The sequence below is a fragment of the Malaclemys terrapin genome, chromosome 14 (genome assembly GCF_027887155.1).
Source record: "Malaclemys terrapin pileata isolate rMalTer1 chromosome 14, rMalTer1.hap1, whole genome shotgun sequence".
Classification (NCBI taxonomy): domain Eukaryota; kingdom Metazoa; phylum Chordata; order Testudines; family Emydidae; genus Malaclemys; species Malaclemys terrapin.
In genome coordinates this window covers 10,889,056-10,908,897 of record NC_071518.1, presented here as the reverse complement: position 1 = coordinate 10,908,897, position 19,842 = coordinate 10,889,056, and the positions used below count along the sequence as shown (strand labels likewise).

At 42.1% G+C, this 19,842-nt stretch overlaps 1 protein-coding gene across 1 annotated transcript in view; it reads left to right on the top strand.

Annotated features, from left to right (window-relative positions):
* GAN (gigaxonin) overlaps positions 1-19,842 on the top strand; it is a 45,508-nt gene continuing 25,666 nt past the window's right edge. The window contains exon 1 of the mRNA XM_054049456.1: positions 1-339. Within this exon, the coding sequence (XP_053905431.1) occupies positions 173-339 (167 nt within the window). The 5' untranslated portion in view covers positions 1-172. The remainder of the gene's footprint in view (positions 340-19,842) is intronic.

Sequence of the window (19,842 nt, the reverse complement as noted above, 5' to 3'; positions counted from 1 at the left end):
GAGCCGGGCCGGGAGCGATGGGGCCGGGGCAGTGAGGGAGGAAGCCGGTCGCCGAGCAGTCAGGGGACCGAGGAAGGGGGACGCGGCAGCCCGCAGCGAGACGGAGCCGGCCCCGGTCTCAGCGGTGGCCCTGGCGGGCGGCGGGGACTCGACCCCGGGCGGCAGCGGCGGCATGTCGGGCCAGAGCGCGGTGAGCGACCCCCAGCACGCCGCCCGCCTGCTGCGGGCCCTCAGCTCCTTCCGCGAGGAGAGCCGCTTCTGCGACGCGCACCTGGTGCTGGAGGGCGCGGAGATCCCCGTGCAGAAGAACATCCTGGCGGCCGCCAGCCCCTACATCAGGTGAGGGGGCTCCAGGGGCGGGCCGGGAGCGGGGGCCTGGGGCCCGGGTGTTGGTGAGGGAAAGGGGCAGCCCTGACTCCGCGTCGAGACCCTCAGCTCCCTGAGGCACCTGCCCACGGCCCCCCTCGGCGGAGGCGGGCGAGCCCGTTGCCCCGCGGGAAGGGCGGCAGGCCCAGGGGCCGTGCCAAGCTCAGGTTCTTCTCCCCGGAAAGTAAGTTCAGCCCCGTGCGCCAGCCTTGCAGTGCCTGGGCACTTGCTGTGAGTGTGAGGGCTCTGCCAATTCCCCGCCCAGCCCCTCTATTCCTAGGAAGCCGCCAGTAAATTGATACAGGAAGCCTGATTTTTGTTTTGTTTACCAGCATTATTTATTTAAGTGCCTATCCACTTGTTTCCATTACAACCTGGCAAACACCATCTCAGCTGGGGAGAGAAATGTTTATTTTTGAAAATTAAGGGGAGAAACATCATGCGTTTAGCTTTTTCCCAAGAGGAAATAATTAGATGGTAGGGTTTGTGTGTGTGTGTGTGTGTGTGTGTACTTGTGGTCATATAACTTAAAATAAAGCTTTTGTTTTTAAGGAGGAAATCTAATTGCCCTTGGGATTTCGGAGACCAGTTGTGAACAGCTGAGATAGAAGTTTCACAATCTGCTGTATAGATATGCTGTCAATGAAATCTAAGGCTTTTAATACTTTACCGGGTGTGTACTTCTACCCTTGCAAAGAAAGAGCTGCTACAGTCTAGCCATCAAAACACACAAAAATATGCTTTATAAAAGAAAAGTTTAACTTGACCAATTTTGCAATTCAAGCTGATTAAAATTATGTAACTGAGTGTTTGTAGAATGATCTGAAATGCCTGTGGCGGAAAAATGATATTCTGTTGCATTAACTCATGCCTTTATTATGAGGTTATTTGTTTGTTAAACAGAAAATGTCCCAAACTATTACACACTCTGAATACATTTCCCAGACCTGAAAAAGAGCTCTGTGTAAGCTGTAGATCTTGTCTCTCATATCAACAGAAATTGGTCCAATAAAAGATAGTACCTCATCCACTTTGTCTCTTCCAAACTACTTAAGCAATATTAAGGGCATGATTTAAACCAACAAGCCAGAAGTTAATACTGAGTGGTAGGGAGATTATGAAACTAAAGGACACTGTTTCAGTATGGTTTGTTGTTCTCAATAGTATGTACTTTGTATCATGCTCTCAGAGCAATGCACATATGTTGAGTAATTTCATCTTTATAAATGATGGGTTTATTGTCTGTCAGATGCCCTAAACAAAGTCAGCACTCTAGGATTGGTTATTTGCTTTTTGTAAATCCATCTGACAGTTTGGCTCTTCCAGAGTTTGTAAACTAGTCATTATCCTGCTTCACTCTTGATTTAAAGATTTTTTTTTTTTAAAGCTTGATTTAGCATTAAATGTATTGCCTGTGTCACAGATGATGTCAGATGTTTTATTTCTGGCAATATGTAAGCTTCCAGCAGACACTTATTGGATCTGAAATACACCTATTTTAACTTTAAAACTTAAACACAGTATGAATGGGCTGCTTCTTTCTTTGTACAAAGTTTTGCAGTTCTCTTACCCTAACAATATAATGGAATGTTCTTCGAATCTCACCAGATATACCATAGCCTAGTCTGCATTGGGAAAACTGGCTGTTGTTGGCAATGGGTGTCAGCAACAGGTACAACCAATACTGTGGTGAACACAGTTTAACTGCAGTGTAGGACAGGACAGACAATAGTCAACACAATCCTGGTTTCTGATTTGGTGCTGAACAATTTGTTCTAGAATGTGCTCACAGTTAAACCATAATTACACTGGGTTCAGGTGCAGCCATTGTTAGCAATGGGAAACTTTCCTAGTGTAGTCAAAGCTTAAGAATCCAATGATGTGACAATTTTGCCTTTGATGGCAGGATATTTACAGTACCTGGCAGTGTGTGACTGAGAGTACATGAACTAAAAATGATTTCCATAGATTATTTTTTAAACATTTTAAAGGATTGTTCCACTGTTAGCAGGTGGCAAATGTTTAATTCTCTCCTTGTACCTGAAGAGGCAGTATATGGCCGAGTATTATTAAAGTAAATCCCAAATGATGGCAGGCCTCTTTTAATACTTGGATACTTGCTCAGATCCACTCCAGTTATATTTGCCTATAAAAGATGCTATGATCATCTGCATAGATTGGCTAGATGTAGATGACATGTGCAGTTGAGTACTTTCTGGGAAGTACATGTGTGATGGTTGCTTGAACGTAATCAATCAGGCAATACTACTTGGTTCTAGGCTTCAGTTTAATTTAGTCCAAGTTTACAAACTGTTTGAAGTTGTTACACATAAATGAACCCACACTCACTGAAGATGAGCATCTTGGAACAATGCTGTGCATCATATATTGTACATGTCAGAACTTTACTAAATGCCTAAGGGAGACTACGTGCATCAGCCCTCGGAATTAAGGGCATGTCTTTGCTGCCCCACAGTTCGGACTACAGAGATGTGAATAGCAATGTGCACCAATGTGCTGCATGTTAACATAGTCCTATTCAAACAGGGATATGTTCATGTGAACTAGGAACCTTTTGATGTGTGCCTGCTGCATCCACATGGGGGAGTTACAGTGCAGCACCTTGGTGCTGACTGCTATTTACACCCCTGTAGACCAAACTGTGGGGCAGTGTAGACATGCCTTAAAATACATTGTTTTATTTGGGTTAAGGAAAAATGCATTCTAGAAATTGTTTCCCTTCAGTATTCATGGCAACTCTAAACAGATTTCAGATAGTACTGTATTTTCAAATATCGTATTATAGCTTCAACATGCATAGCAATTAAAACTAAATAAAAATATACAAAATGAAACAGCCACCAACTATATAACTTTTAAATCTGACTTCATGATTATTTCTGTAGTACTTTTACTTCTGCATGATAGTGGAAAGACCAAAAAAGAACTATTCCCTACTCACTCAACTTAAATGCTAATGCCCTGATCTCTGCAAGAGCCCAAGGATTTGCTGTGTGGGTTGACTTTCAGGACTGGGGCCTAAAGTTAGATGTGACACACAGTGGGATAAGAAGAGAGAGGGTATAGAAAACAGGTGACAGTGAAAGAAAATTAGATGTATAAATAACAACAAGCATTTTATCCATTTTTTTAATGTCAACATTAAGGGAGAGAGGTCAGTGATAGAAAGGCTAATCAAAGAAATGAGTTTGAAATCAGTGTGAGTAATGTGGGTAGGATTTGGCCCAATATTTTAATGCCTTGTTGCCAACTGAATATTTCTTAGAATTACTCATTTTTGTTAGTATTTTAGATAGTTCCCAGTAGGATTTGAAGTTAATGCCTTACTGAGGTTATTAGGCTGCCGAGAGGGGTTTAGAGAGATCTTATTCTTGCAAGGCTGGTTTAACCAGGGTAACAGTGTATCTATTTACATTAAGTAGGCTACTTTTGCAATTGAAAAGCCCATACTTCTTTTTAACTAAAAGATTAGAGTTATTGATTGATACCTTAAGATCAATTTGAGATGCTCTCTATGGAAGAAAAAATTTAATATCATGCATTTTGAGAGCACATGAACTGCACCCATGGATATGTGCTAGAAGAGTTAAGGTTACTCAAGCACAAATCCCACCTTCACAAGGAACTTGCTAATTAAAAGTAACTTTCATTGACCTATCTTAACACTCCACTATCATGTTTCTCTCACCTTCCTATTCTTTTCAGTGAATTCCCTTGGGCTTCCAACATATAACCAACCATAATACAGGTACCAGGTTCCCCCAAACCAAACTCTGAGATACAACTGTAATTTTGCCCCTTCCCCCCCCCATCCACTTTTTACCCATGCTGCTCATCTCCCTATTTCCACCCTTCTCCCTGCCTCCTGTACTCTTCTCCTTTTCTTATCCCAGCTGTCTAGCCTGACTCCCTGACTTCTCAGGGTCTTTAGTTGAGCAAAAGTGGTAAGGCAGGGAACTGGCATTGGAGAACAGAAGTGTCCTGCAGAACTTGACCGTTCAGTAGTTTTTCCTTTCAGATGAAATAGGTCATGGCAACTAAGGGAATTAATTACCTCTTCGAATCTAAAGATAAAATTTAGGAAGTAGCCTGTGACTGAGATGTTATGGGACTGTGTGTATGTGTGAAATGTAGAATGTCTAAAGGCAAGGCAAAAAACAGCTTAAAAATAATGTGAGGTCATCTTTATGCATCATAAAGGAGTGGTAAAGTTAAAGCGATTTTATTACTTTACTCTGTAGCTCATCTTTAACTTTTATATAGGTGCCGTGAACATTATTCCCATTTATTGTTGTGCAAACCATATTAATTTTTAAATGGGTACTGCATTTCTGAGATCTGCTTGTTGTATGCTAAATTTGGTGTCACTGCAAGATATTCTGGAGCTTGAAGTCATCCAACTTAAGCCTAGACTAAGGATTCTAAATGAGGCCTTGTTGGTCTGTCTTGAGAACTCAGTACCAGACACCATCTCCTAGGTCTCAACACAATATGGGTTCACTTCACTTCCATGTATAGGTCCCAGTTTAAGGTTTAGAATTAATGAAACTATTCTAGAACCTTACCTTAGCCAGGAAGAAGTGGGTGGGTGATTACTCTTGGGAAATCAGATTTGTACTTATCCAGTATGTGAGGTGGTACTTTAAATGTAACCAAATTGGGAGGAAGTAGAGATAATCATTAGAGCACAGGAGTCAGACAGGAGTTTTTGTTTCTATTTCTTGCTGTGTCACATGCACTGAAACCTTGGGCAAGTCATTGGTGGTCAAATTTTCCAAAGCTGTGTACTATCTGCCCAAATCAGCATGTAAATACTTAGGTTAGGGTGTGTGAGAGAGAGGCTCAGCTCACGCCCAGCCACCCCCTCAGAAAATCCCATGCGTCTGTATATATGCTGATGCACTGACATGGCTACAGAGAGAGGTGCATGGCCTGTTTTTAGATTTGCATGGGGATTGCTTAGACTAATAGTTGTGACTCAGGCACATGTATGTCAGGAGACACAGATGAGTTGGTTTCCCACTGGTCCTCTGACAGACGGGTTACCCATTGCAGTTAAAAATGGCAGCTGCTGAAGGAAAGGAAAGAAGGGTCTGGCAAATACGCAGCAATTCTGAAACTGCACAGGCTTACCATACAGAAGGTCTACATTTGCCAGTTGCTATCTGCCTTTGCTTCCCTGTGGACACCCATATTGCATTAGCTGGGATGCAAGTAAAAGAAATCTGCTTAATCCATAAATGTTTGTTGGCTGAAATGGCAGTAAGGTCTTCACTGCTGAGTTGTCCTGGGGGCCTGTCATGACTCTTTTGTCCAATCACGTTTGTAATACTATGAGGGCAGTGAGATCCAGGGAGACTGGGTGACTGCTTCCAAAGGCACTTTATACATGCACATATTTATCTGGTGCCACATCACTAGGCTTGAGCAGAGGAGAATTACAGCATACCATTTTGCACCCTCTAGAAGTGGTCCTTTTGATATCTTGACTTGTCGAAAGGGACTCTGTTACACAACCCAGGGAAAGTGAATAGAGCTAGGTCTATACTGCTGGTTAGGGATGTGATGGCTTCTTATAACATTTTTATACTGGCAAAAGCTCTAGTGTAATAATAATAATAATAATACCTACCCCTTTCATAGGGTTTTTCATCATTAATTCTCAAAGTGCTGTACCAAATGAATCAGTATCATTATCTCCATTTTACATATGGGGGAAACTGAAGCACAAGGAGATGAAGTGACTTGCCCAAGGTCACCCAGTGGGCCAGTGGCAGAGACAGAAATAGACTCCAGGTCTCCTGAGTCCCAATCAATACTCTAACCCGGGGTGTCAAACTCAATTTACCTTAGGGCCAATGGCAGTCCTCAAATCCTCCCAGTGGACCAATGTCACTCATGCCACCCAGAACCTGCCTCCCAAAAACCCTGTCCCCCCAAAAAACTCCACTCCCCACCTGCCTAAGGCTCTGTGATGGAGTTTGGGTGGGGGAGGAGGTCTGAGGTAGGGGAATGGGGTGCAGGCTCTGGGAGGGAGTTTGGGTGCAGAAGGGGTGAGAGATTGGGCTCTGGGAGGGAGTTTGAGTGGAGGAGGGGGTCTGAGGTGCAGGCTCTGGGATGGAGTTTGAGGTCTGGGGTATGTGTGGGGAGGAGGTGCAGGCTCTGGGAGGGAGTTTGGGTAGGGGAGGGGGTCTGGGGTGAGGCTCAGGGAGGGAGTTTGGGGGCAGGAGGGGATGTGGGGACCGGGTGCAGGATCTGGGAGGGAGTTTGGGGGCGGGAGGGGGTGAAGGGGAAGGGGGTGCAGGCTCTGGGAGAGGGTCAGGGGTGTGGCGCTTACCTGGGGCTCCAAGGCAGGGCGGGACAGGGAATGTCCGCGTACTTCTGCCCCCATGCACCGCCCCCGCAGTGTCCCTTTGGCCGCAGGGGTGCTCGGGCCGGAGGCAGCGCTTGGAGGCACAACCCTGCGCCGCCCCTGGGCCGCAGGGAGAGGCCGGCAGCCACTGGAGCGAGCAGGCAGATGCCACTCAGCTCTGCTGCGCTGCCGGGGCCCCTGAGAGGGGAGCGCTCAGGGGCAGCAGGTGGGGCCAAGGGAGCCAAAACTGCTGGAGCCCCGCGGGCCACATTGGGGAGGCTCGCGGGCTGCAGATGGCCCGCGGGCTGGGAGTTTGAGACCCCTGCTGTAACCACTAGGATCCCCTGCCTCCCGTCAGGGAACTGGTATAAGCTGTACCAGCGAGAGCATTCTTGGCTGGTGGTTTTACCATAATTTTCAATGTGCATACCTAAATCTTTGAAAATTGTAACTGTCTTACATGTGCAGAACAGCAAGGGCCTGCAAAGGCCTACAAACAGTGCTGTGTGCTTGCATGAGACTCATTGAAAATGTAACCCTTACCCCCTCTGGGCCTCATTTTCTCCATCTGTATAATTGCAATAATAATGCTTTTCTATTTCACAATACTGTTGGGGCTGTTTAAATTAATATTTGCACTTATATTGTATCTTTCCTCACAGGATCTTAAAGCACTTTACAAGGTTATTTCTGTCCTTGAGTGGTGTGAACTCTTTTGCCTTTTTTAAAAAAGTGACATTCAGTAGGTAACATGCAAAGATTATCTGTCTAACCTGGGTAATAGCGTATTAAAGAGAACACTATTTGCACTGGGCTAGACAGTTGGATACATCTTCACTGCAGTTAACTCAGGCTGTTACTTGGGTGTTGCCCCTTGGCCCCCACTTGTCCACACACACAACCCTCTCACCTGAGTTTAGTGATGCTTTAGTGATAGTCCTCCAGTGCCTTCCCACAATTGCTCCCATGTACCCAGAAGGACAAACAAGTTCTTCCACAATTCACTGCGGAAATTATACAGCAGGTCAGCTTACTGCATGCAGCACATGGGATGTGACCCAGAAACCTAGCAACACACATGTGATTGCAGCACTGAGGATGCAGTAAATTGATTTGGGATGTGCCTTATGGCTGCTAACAACTGATCTAGGCTGACCTGGGTGCCAAGCACCTGAATTGACTGCAGTGAAGACATAGCCTAGGAGACTTAAAATGATCTTCTCTTAGGATCAAATCAATTCATTTCTTTTATGGTAGACCTTGCTGTGTTTATGCCTGTGTGGATTATTGTTAACAAAGAAAATTTTTGAGGTCATATTTATAGATAAAATAAGCTTTATTATACAGTCAGTGCTTTGAAGGGTTAAGTATTGTATTTGAAATTAAATTTAGACTTTCAGCTACATGGATGTGTTTGAAAACGAAGGACAAAAACTGTTGCTGTGCTTAGCTGCAGCAGACGTATGCACATGGTGCTATTACTAAGTAATCTCCTAATTTAGTAATGTATCTATTACCACATCTTACTTTTTCTCTAGTAATCTAATTTGGTTTGTCTCCGGTACAATAATCTTGTATATGTAAAAATAAGCACACAGTATTTTTCAACGTATTTAAAATTAACTCTAACCCCATACTCATGGAAATAGCTTTCAGGCAAACAAATACTGTAGTTTATTTATATATTTTTGGTCATGTGCAAACTTCTCCATTCAAAACTTGAGACCAGCTCATCTCATGGAGGCTCTTAAATAAAACAAGCCTTGAAACTAACAAGATGTTTGCTGCCTTTAGGCAGTTCACGCTGCCTGTGTTGTATTCCTTCCCTTATCCTGTGTCAGTCTTGTCTATTTAGACTATAAACTCTGAGGGGCAGGGACTGATTACTATTCTGTTTGTGCAGTGCCTAGTACACTGGAGCCCATAGGCACTACTGTAATACACATTATTAACAATAAACAACCTTAGGATGTGAACCTCTCTCTGTCAACATTTAACTGAACTGGATTTGAATTGGAGACCAACTGTGAAAGGCTTTGTGTCACATTATTAATCCCCAAAAAGAACAGGAGTACTTGTGGCACCTTAGAGACTAACAAATTTATTAGAGCATAAGCTTTTGTGGGCTACAACCCACTTCTTCGGATTGTAGCCCACGAAAGCTTATGCTCTAATAAATTTGTTAGTCTCTAAGGTGCCACAAGTACTCCTGTTCTTTTTGAGGATACAGACTAACATGGCTGCTACTCTGAAACCTATTATTAATCCCATGTTTCCATCTATCCTAAGTACTATTGATTTACAGCGTTTTGATTTGTTGTTGTGGAGTCTGTGAGAAGACAGATGACTAAAATGTCTTACTCACTGTATACATTTAGTTCTAAGCATTGCTTAACACTGGATTTAATAATCAAGTGCTCTTCAAAATCAGTCCTAGAATTTATGTAAGATTTTAATTAGGAAAATAATATAACAGCCACAGTATCATTTGTCTTACAGCATTTATTGGCTAATAGAAGTGTTGTCTTTTTTTCTTCATGATGCTGGAACCTTCTCTCTGCTTTTATTTGTTTAAATTTCCCTTTGTTCAGTTTCTCTCTGCAATTACAAAAAGTTTCTATAGATGTTTCCTAAACATTTCTATTTGAAAACAGTCTCCTTAACTCAGGGGTTCTCAAACTAGGGGTAGGGACCCCTCAGGGGGTCGTGAGTTATTACATGGGGGGTCATGAGCTGTCAGCCTCCACCCTAAACCCTGCTTTGCCTCCAGCATTTATAATGGTGTTAAATATATAAAAACATGTTTTTAATTTATAAGGGGGGTCGCACTCAGAGGCCTGCTATGTGAAAGGGGTCACCATTACAAAAGTTTGAGAACCACTACTTTAACTGAATGAGACTGTGACATTAATAATGAAGTAATTTAATGCAAAATACTGCTGTAGTTAAAGTTGCGGAAGCACTCTTGATGCAAGGCATTAGTTTTATCAGTACATGTCAGAAAAAACAACTTTAGGGACTGAAATTTCCTATGCTTACCCTCAGTCCAAAGTTGAACTCCCACCCTTCCTTTCAGCTCAGCTACCTTTTAATTACATACCCACAAACCATGATGTACAATGGTAACACATGCTTCAATGTGCAGGGATTGAAGCCAATCTGTAGTCCAGGGGTGGAAAGCTAGTTTTCACCTGAGCTTCAATCTTCTTTACCAATCTCCCTGAAATGGCACATACTTTTAAAACTACTTTTGTGATTTATTCCAAACTTCCTAGAAAAATTCTACCCTGAGATGAAGTAATTGGGAGAAATCCTGGCCCCACTGAAGTCAGTGAAAAAATTCCTATTGACTTAAATGGAGTTAAATTTTCAAGCATGGTGTTTAAGAAGTATCTGAGTTGTTGACTTTCTGAAAAACTTTCTAACTTTCGTTTGGTTTACCATATCCTAAAAAATAGCTTGGCCTAGAAACTCAATGTGTCTGGTCTTCCTGAGAAGTGTTTTTAAGAGCGTGTTTATTTGGATGGGAGCGTGGTAGAACATGATGTATATAAAATGAGATTGTAATGGAGTATACAGTGCTCATGCTAAGGTTGATAAGGAAGATGTTAATTAGGGGCTTGTTAAAGCAGGACTATACAAAGAAGGCCTCATTGGCAGAAATTTAGGTGCCTAAAGGCCTTTAAGTGCCTAGGCTATTGGACATCAGCTAAGCAGGGTTTTAAGAATCTAAATTTTGGACTTAAGTGCCTAAATCCCTTTGTGGCTCTAACTCATTTTGATTTTACACAAAAAGTTGTAATTCTAAAGAGACAGAGGTCGCTACAATATGAGTGTCTACTAATCAGTCATCTTTCATACTAAACACAATCAATTCCAAAAATATATATTTACTGCTCAAGTCCTTAAGAATGTAGAGCCATAGAACTGGTGAAGGTCTGTGCAATACCCTAGATCAGGGGTCGGCAATGTTTGGCATGCAGCTCGCCAGGGTAAGCACCCTGGCGGGCCGGGCCAGTTTATTTACCTGCTGACGTGGCAGGTTCGGCCGATCGCAGCCCCCACTCGCCGCGGTTCACTGTCCCGGGCCAATGGGGGCGGGGAGAAGCGGCGCGGGGGAGGGATGTGCTGGCCGTGGCTTCCCGCTAGGGTGCTTACCCTGGCGAGCCGCGTGCCAAACGTTGCGGACCCCTGCCCTAGATGCAGAGTTGGTTGAATTGATAAACGTGATTTTGTTTTCAGTGGCCTGTTCTACACATACAAAGAGACTATTTTCTTTATTTGGACAAGATAATTCAAATTTGAGAAACCAGTTGAGAGTCAAATAGAACTCTCTTCTAGCTCCCTTCTCAGTTCAGACCAATTGTTTCCTCCACTGTACGTTCTCCTTGATCTCAAACTCTCTTTCTACCACACTTCTATTTATGTAAATCAGCCTGTCACTACCCAGGAATTGTCATCCTGGATCAGATCACTGGTTTATAGTGTCTGGTATCCTTTCTTCGGAAGTTCCAGATGCCGTAGAGGAAAATGCAAGAAACCCTGTAGTGTACAGTTATGGAATAATAAGAGGGAAATCTGTTCCTAATCCCAAATAGTTAATGATAGGTTTAAATCCCGAGGCATGTGGGTTTATACCTTTTACAATTTTATCCTATCTAGTATGACTGTAGCTATCTTTGCAAATATATACCCCTTTTTTGAATCCTTCTAAGTCTTGGCCTCAGTGGGTATGTCTATACAACAAAGAAAAACCCGGTGCCAGCTGACTCTGACTGTGGGGCTTTCATTGCTGTGTGGACTTCCGGGCTTGGGCTGGAGCCCAAGTCAGCTGGCATGGGTTTTTTCTTTGCTTCGCAGACATACCCAATATCCCGTGCCAGTGAGTTTGCACTGTGCCATGCTGGCTGTATGCATCATTGCCTTTGCTGAAATCCTCATCTGAGCTCCTTTTCTCCTTGATTGTCTCATCTTCCTTCCTCATAGCCTCCCAAGATCTCAGTTGTCCAGCTGGCTGCCTTCTCACATCTACAAAGGAGTGACATGATCATGCTGCCATCTTCACACTGTTTTACTGTTGTTGTTTTTTTAATAATTGATTTTCATTTACACTACTTCATCCCACAATTACTATAAAGGTTGGCTAAACTTCGCTGCTTTCTTCTTTCAGGTGCCATGGTGATGGGAATATATAAAGACCTGAAAAAATAGTTCTCTCTGGTAACTCAGTAAGGCTAATGTTTTCCAATTATGATGATCTCATCAAGTCACAAGTTCTAAATTATTAGCAGGGACCTGCCACCTCATATTTTTAATATTTTTTTTATAATGTGTAGATTTAGCAACCCTAATCTGTAGTTGGTCTTGTTCCTTTCTAGTACCTGTTGGTAATATGTTTGAGAGCAGAGTTAACAAATTGGCAGACAGTTTGTATTTCTAAGCAAGGCAAAGGCCCAGCTCTTGGTTAAGAGCCAAACTCCAGGAATGGCATCTGTGACATTGTGCAGTCTATATGGTTTTATAAAAATATAAGTGAATATAATGTAACTGGGATATGCTTCAAGCAAAAGGTCTCTTGTAAGGTATCATTACAAAGCTCATAATCTACTGAGTGTGATCATCCTATTTGTAGAACTGTACCACTCTTGTATCTAAAACTAGAAATATAAAATATAACTCTGAGGGCCTATTGTAATTATGTAAAGTGTGGGCCATTAAGGATGGTTTTGAATCTTGATGACTCCCATTGTCTGCAGATGGCTGTATTTACCTGTGAGTCTTCCTGTATATGTAAAAAGAACAGGAGTACTCGTGGCACCTTAGAGACTAACAAATTTATTAGAGCATAAGCTTTCGTGGACTACAGCCCACTTCTTCGGATCCATACAGAGTGGAATAAATATTGAGGAGATATATATACACACATACAGAGAGCATAAACAGGTGGGAGTTGTCTTACCAACTCTGAGAGGCCAATTCAGTAAGAGGAAAAAAAACTTTTGAAGTGATAATCAAGCTAGCCCAGTACAGACAGTTTGATAAGAAGTGTGAGCATACTTACAAGGGGAGATAGATTCAATGTTTGTAATGGCTCAGCCATTCCCAGTCCTTATTCAATCCTGAGTTGATTGTGTCTAGTTTGCATATCAATTCCAGCTCAGCAGTCTCTCTTTGGAGTCTGTTTTTCAAGTTTTTCTGTTGTAATATAGCCACCCGCAGGTCTGTCATTGAATGACCAGACAGGTTAAAGTGTTCTCCCACTGGTTTTTGAGTATTATGATTCCTGATGTCAGATTTGTGTCCATTAATTCTTTTGCGGAGAGACTGTCCGGTTTGGCCAATGTACATGGCAGAGGGGCATTGCTGGCACATGATGGCATATATCACATTGGTAGATGTGCAGGTGAACGAGCCCCTGATGGTATGGCTGATGTGATTAGGTCCTATGATGATGTCACTTGAATAGATATGTGGACAGAGTTGGCATCGGGCTTTGTTACAAGGATAGGTTCCTGGGTCAGTGGTTTTGTTCAGTGATGTGTGGTTGCTGGTGAGTATTTGCTTTAGGTTGGGGGGTTGTCTGTAAGCGAGGACAGGTCTGTCTCCCAAGATCTGTGAGAGTAAAGGATCATCTTTCAGGATAGGTTGTAGATCTCTGATGATGCGCTGGAGAGGTTTTAGTTGGGGGCTGAAGGTGACAGCTAGTGGTGTTCTGTTATTTTCTTTGTTGGGCCTGTCTTGTAGGAGGTGACTTCTGGGTACTCGTTTGGCTCTGTCAATCTGTTTTTTCTGATTCCTGTATATGTGTGCTGGCAAGTGAGTAATGAAGTCTTGCAGTGACATGTGATCATGTCACCTGAACTGGAATCCATCTTTAACCTGGTGCTTTTCCAGTGAGGGGGGGTAGAAACCCAGAGGGACAAAGGGTTCCCGCCTTATGCAAAAGATATATAAAGGGGTGGAAGAGAACAAGGGAGATAGGAGCCATCATGAAGAATCCCCTAGCTATCACCTGAGCTGCAACAAGAGCCGTACCAGGGGAAAGAATTGTGCCCAGGCCTGGAAGGTGTCCAGTCTGAGAAAAAACTTACTGAAGTATCTCTGGGGGTGAGATTATCTGTATTCAGTTTGATTAGACATAGATTTGCGCATTTTATTTTATTTTGCTTGGTGACTTACTTTGTTCTGTCTGTTATTACTTGGAACTACTTAAATCCTACTGTCTATATTTAATAAAATCACTTTTTATTTAGTAATTTACTCAGAGTATGTATTAATACCTGGGGGAGCAAACAACTGTGCATATCTCTCTATCAGTGTTATAGAGGGCGAACAATTTCTGGGTTTGCCCTGCATAAGCTTTATGCAGGGTAAAACGGATTTATCTGGGTTTAGATCCTATTGGGAGTCGGGCATCTGAGTGCTAGAGACAAGCACACTACTGTGAGCTGTTTCCAGGTAAACTTGCAGCTTTGGGACAAGTGATTGAGACCCTGGGTCTGTGTCTGGAGCCAGACGGGAGTGTCTGGCTCAGCAAGACAGGGTGCTGGAGTCCTGAGCTGGCAGGGAAAACAGGAGCAGGGGTAGTCTTTGCACATTGGGTGGCAACTCCCAAGGGGGTTTCTGTGATCCAACTCGTCACAGCATCCTTTGAACAGAAGTGGAGATGACAAAGTAGGCAAGTCATAGTTTCAAAATGATGCCTAAAGCATATGGAAATGTTTTAGTAAAAGTCTGCAAGCTATTTTCAATTTCAAGTTGTTATGAAGTGGAAGTTAGGAAACATGAGTTATATAACAACCAAATTTAGGTGGCACCTGCAGCAGAATGGTGGCTTGAAGCTTTATAATTGAGATGCTAAGTTAAAGTTAACCAGAGAGAGATAATGACAACTAGTATTTTTTTATACTAGCTAAGCTGTTACCTGTTGAATAAAATTGTACGGGTTTTTGTATTTTTTTTTTTTATTACTTTAGAATAGTTCAGTTCACTTTCCAAATGCGTTGTCATAAAAAGATTAAGGATTTTTAAAATGTGCTTCTTATATAAGAGGATGTGCCTTAAGCCTTGTCTATGCTGCAGAATATACCTGTAGCTGAATTGGTTCTGATCACAGTTTAAGACAAGCTGTGATCAACACTTTCAGATGCACCTGTTGTCACTAATGAGCATGTTTGTGGTGTTTTGTAGGGTGGACAAGGTTTTCTAGTTGGGATTAGTTATGATTCTCCCATCAGCAACCTGTGCAGCTAAATGAGTATAAACAACAAATGTAGACCAGGAAAATTGCAATTTGTACCAGCTGAGATTATCTAACTTTAGAACCAAGATGAACTCAACTGTTGCAAATTGTAGTTTCTTTGTCTATGCTTGGGTTTTGCATTGGAATAGCTACAGTAGTTTCTGCCCACTGATAAGGGTGGATAAAAAGAAGTGATTTTCTTGGGAAAAAATCAAAATTTAATTTTTTATTTACATTGGATATTTTTTTATTTTATTTAAATTATAATTTTTCTTTTTAAAAAATGTTTTTAAAATCTGAATTACAAAATATGTTAAGGCTTTGATTTATTGTCTCTTAAAACATTTAAATAAATATGCTGAATCCCCATAAACCTTTATCAAAAACTTTAGTTAAAGGCTACTTCTCTAGTCTATAAAGAAAAATCAGGGGAAAATATCTAACTTTTGAGATCAAGCTTTATAAATATGTCACAATAGGTCATGTACTGTTTTAAGGGCTTGATCCTGTGGGGGATCTAGAGGCTGTCCTACTGGGTGTAAGAGACTGTAAAACTCATCACAGGCATTGGGAGCCAGCCTCTGATTCCAAGATACTACACCATCGGGATCATCCATTGAGCTCACCCCAGTCATCTCATGTGCCTATTTTATAGTCTCTCTCCCTAAGCTTTGCTTAGCTCAGTTCTCAAGTTATGAATATTTATGATTCCACCCATCATTCACCATTTTCTAACATACTAAAAATGTATAGCCAATAAGAATTTGAAAATAGTAAGATATATAATGGCTTAAATAAACGTATATAGTTATAACATACCCTCCGAGGTTGGAAAAAAGATGTACTGAGTCTAATATGAAGGCTCTGTTTAGTTGTAAATCAACATGTTTTAGTAGTTATAGCAACCAATGAAAATGCATCTTTTTTTAGAAAATAACTGAAGAACAAATGGAAAGTTAACTAAAATGATTATTTAAATCAAGGCTTTCCACATGGGGATTTAAATAAATCCACCTTGCCACTGATGGCTAAAACCCAACTATTAGACAAGGCCTCAGGATTGACTGGAGATTCTACTCCACACTGGCTGTAAATCCTAACTCCATTGACTGCAGCAGAATAATATCAGATTTATAGTGGGGCAAATGAAATCATGATCCAACACAATGCCTTTAAAACACAGTAAAATGAAGCAAAAAATTCCAGTGACATATACAAGTGGGGCCCTAACTTGGAAATGCTGATGGTGCTAGAAAAACATGTTGAGTGCTATGTTTTAACTGTCTCTGTGGCTGCTGTTTGAAGGAATTGTCTTGTTCCCCCCATAATATGCAAAAACGTAATTATCTAATTTTTAGCCAAACTTATTTTTTTCTATACTCTGAAAAGCTTTAAACTAAATGCAATCCTTTTTTTTTCTCCTCCTCCTTACAAAACAAAACCAAAACAATTCTCCTTCCCTCTCCCCCTTTTTTTTATTTTTTACACTGAGCTGTTGTCTGGATCATTTTGCCTTAGGATCTGACATTGCTCATTCTTTTCAGAGTACCTAAAAACCAAGTACGTAGGCAAAATATTTGGAAAGCTGGCACTCTCTACAGGGTGTGGTGAAGACAGATATCTTTCATGTGTGCTGCCAAAGGGCCGGGGTGTGACCTGAAAAATAAATCCTACTTGTTTCATTGTAACATGTATTTTGGAAGAGGGGGTGGGTGGCATTAAACTGCTTCATCATGTTTCTATGTCTGATCTATTTTATAATATGATCTAAAAAATTTTGCATGGGCAAAATTTCATCAAGAGGAAAGTGTTACAGCTATAAATCCAGACACGTTATCAAATGTCTAGCTTTTTTAATGGTAAAATTAAACAAGACTTAATTAGTGTTAATGTGGGGAGGTGGTGCTCTGATGGCTCATAAACCCATATGTGGGACCTGAATTGGGAGGAGACCAAGGGCACGTCTTTGCTACCCGCCAGATCAGCGGGTAGCAATCGATCTATTGGAGATCGACTTATTGCGTCTAGTGAAGACGCGATAAAATTGATCCCCGATGGCTCTGCCGTCGACTCCGGAAATCCACCGCGGCAAGAGGCGGAAACGGAGTCGACGGCGGCGCGGCAGCGGTCAACTCGCCGCCGTCCTCACAGCCAGGTAAGTCGACCTAAAATACGCAACTTCAGCCACGCTATTCACATAGCTGAAGTTGCGTATCTTAGGTCGACACCCCCTCCCCCCCCCCCCCGTAGTGTAACAATTTTAGTTACAAGATGGGGACGCATTGGTTAGAAGTAACGGAAGAGGAGAAGGACCTAGGGGTCCTTGTGGACCGCAGGATGACTATGAGTCGACAATGTGACGTGGCGGTGAAAAAAGCCAATGCGGTCTTGGGATGCATTAGGCGAGGTATATCTAGTAGGGATAAGGAGGTCCTGCTTCCGTTGTATAAGGCGCTGGTGAGACCTCATTTGGAGTACTGTGTGCAGTTCTGGTCTCCCATGTTTAAAAAAGATGAACTGAAACTGGAACGGGTGCAGAGAAGGGCCACTAGGATGATCAGAGGAATGGAAAACCTGTCGTATGAAAAGAGACTAGAGGAGCTCGGGTTGTTTAGTCTGACAAAGCGAAGGCTGAGGGGGGATATGATTGCTATCTTTAACTATATCAGAGGGATAAATACAAGGGAGGGAGAGGAATTATTCCAGCTTAGTACTAATGTGGACACGAGAACGAATGGATATAAACTGGCCGTGGGGAAGTTCAGGCTTGAAATTAGACGAAGGTTTCTGACCGTCAGAGGGGTGAAATATTGGAACGGCCTTCCGAGGGAAACGGTGGGAGCGACGGACCTGTCGGGTTTTAAGATTAAGTTAGATAAGTTTATGGAGGGAATGGTGTAATGGTAAAACATAGTAGCCGAGGAAAACCAAGCGATGGTATGTAAATAGTATAATGGCCAACAAGGGTCAGGCTAGAGACTCTTGCCTACATGCTCGGGGTCTTACTGATCGCCATATTTGGGGTCGGGAAGGAATTTTCCTCCAGGGTAGATTGGCTGAGGCCCTGGAGGTTTTTCGCCTTCCTCCGCAGCATGGGGCAGGGATCACTAGCAGGAGGGTCTCTGCCGATTGAAGTCACTAAAACACAGGATTGGGGACTTCAACAGCAGAGTCCAGGAAAGGGTCTTGTGGCCTGCAGCATGCAGGGGGTCAGACCAGATGATCATAATGGTCCCTTCTGACCTTAAAGTCTATGAGTCTATGAGTGTAGACCTAGCCCAAGTTAGCCTTAATTGTGTCTTGGCGTGAGTAGGTTTGTACCTAAATCTGCAGAGGAGGTTTCAATGCTTATTATTGATGGGGAGTCTGGAGTATTGCCTTGACATGTTCAAATCCCTCTAACTAGTATTGAGTAGAGCTCACTTTCTAATTTGGGATTGAGTCACTACCACAAACATGTTTTAGCCTTAGGCCAGGTCTACACTAGAAACTTGTCAGGATAGCAGTGTTGGTAAGGGATATTACTTTTTTTGACACTTCTGAGCTGCCCAAAGTCCAAATGTAGATTCAGTTATACAGCTCTACCTCGATATAATGCGACCCGATATAACACGAATTCGGATATAACTCAGTAAAGCAGTGCTCCGGGGGGGCAGGGCTGCGCACTCCGGCGGATGAAAGCAAGTTCAATATAACGCGGTAAGATTTTTTGGTTCCTGAGGACAGCGTTATATCGAGGTAGAAGTGTACCAACAAAAATGTGCTTTTGCTTGTATAGTTTATTTTGTTCAGGGAACTGATATAAACTATACCAGCAAAAAAATCTCTTTTGTTGATCTAAGATGTGTCTATGCTAGGAGGGTTTGCTGGTCTAGCTATCGTTTAGTTATGGCTTAGTCTTTCTGGTGCAAAGTGTTTAATCCGGGAAGGAAGGTTCTTTTTTTTTTCAAGTGAGAAATTGTAGGTGTTTATTTTTTGTTTTTGTTTTTTGCCATCCTACAACAGCTTTGTAGGCATTTTTATGAAGCTGGGTGATTTTCAATATGAGATAAAGTAGTTGAGAGTTTGTTACTGTTCAATTTCAAAGACGAAAGATTCATTTCTTATTGTAACCTATCAAAGGTAAAATAAAGGGGCCATGAAGACTGAGCCCCAGACTTCCTTATTGTAGCCAATTGAGGTACACAAGAATAGGGCAGTACTCTTCAAAAAGGTTGAAATTGCATCTCTTTTTTTGAGAGTGCGGAGGCTTTGCAGACATAATAGATATGTCTTCCACTTAGGCATTGTTTTTTTTATCATTGAGGAACATGCCAGCATTCTAAATGTTAAAACTGTATTATAACTGGTGTTACTACTATAGAAATATATACTGTTATCTTGTTATTGTTCATTCACAATAAGTAAGTTATGCATTTTATTCATACTTTTTTTTTTTCCTTTCACAAATATGTCTGACTTGGTTGGATATTAGGGACACAAGGTGGGTGATGTAATATCTTTTATTGGACCAACTTCTGTTGGTGAGTGAGACAAAGCTTTCGAGCCACACAGCACTCTTCTTTAGATCTGGGAAAAGTATTCCCAGTGTCACGCACAATGGAAGGTGGATATGTCATTAAGTAAAATGTTTATTTCTACATGTGCCTAGAAGGATCAAACTTACATTGGCCAAGAGTAATGTCACTTTGAGTTTTACTGGTTTCAAATGGTATGAATCTGCTGAAGTCATTTTATGCCCTTGGATGTGAATGTGTGGTTCTGGTCAACTTCAGACTTTGTCCTTAAACATGGGCCTTTTCTTTTCATCTGAAGTATTCCTATATGTATGTGAATTGTATATATTTAGTAAACAGCTGTC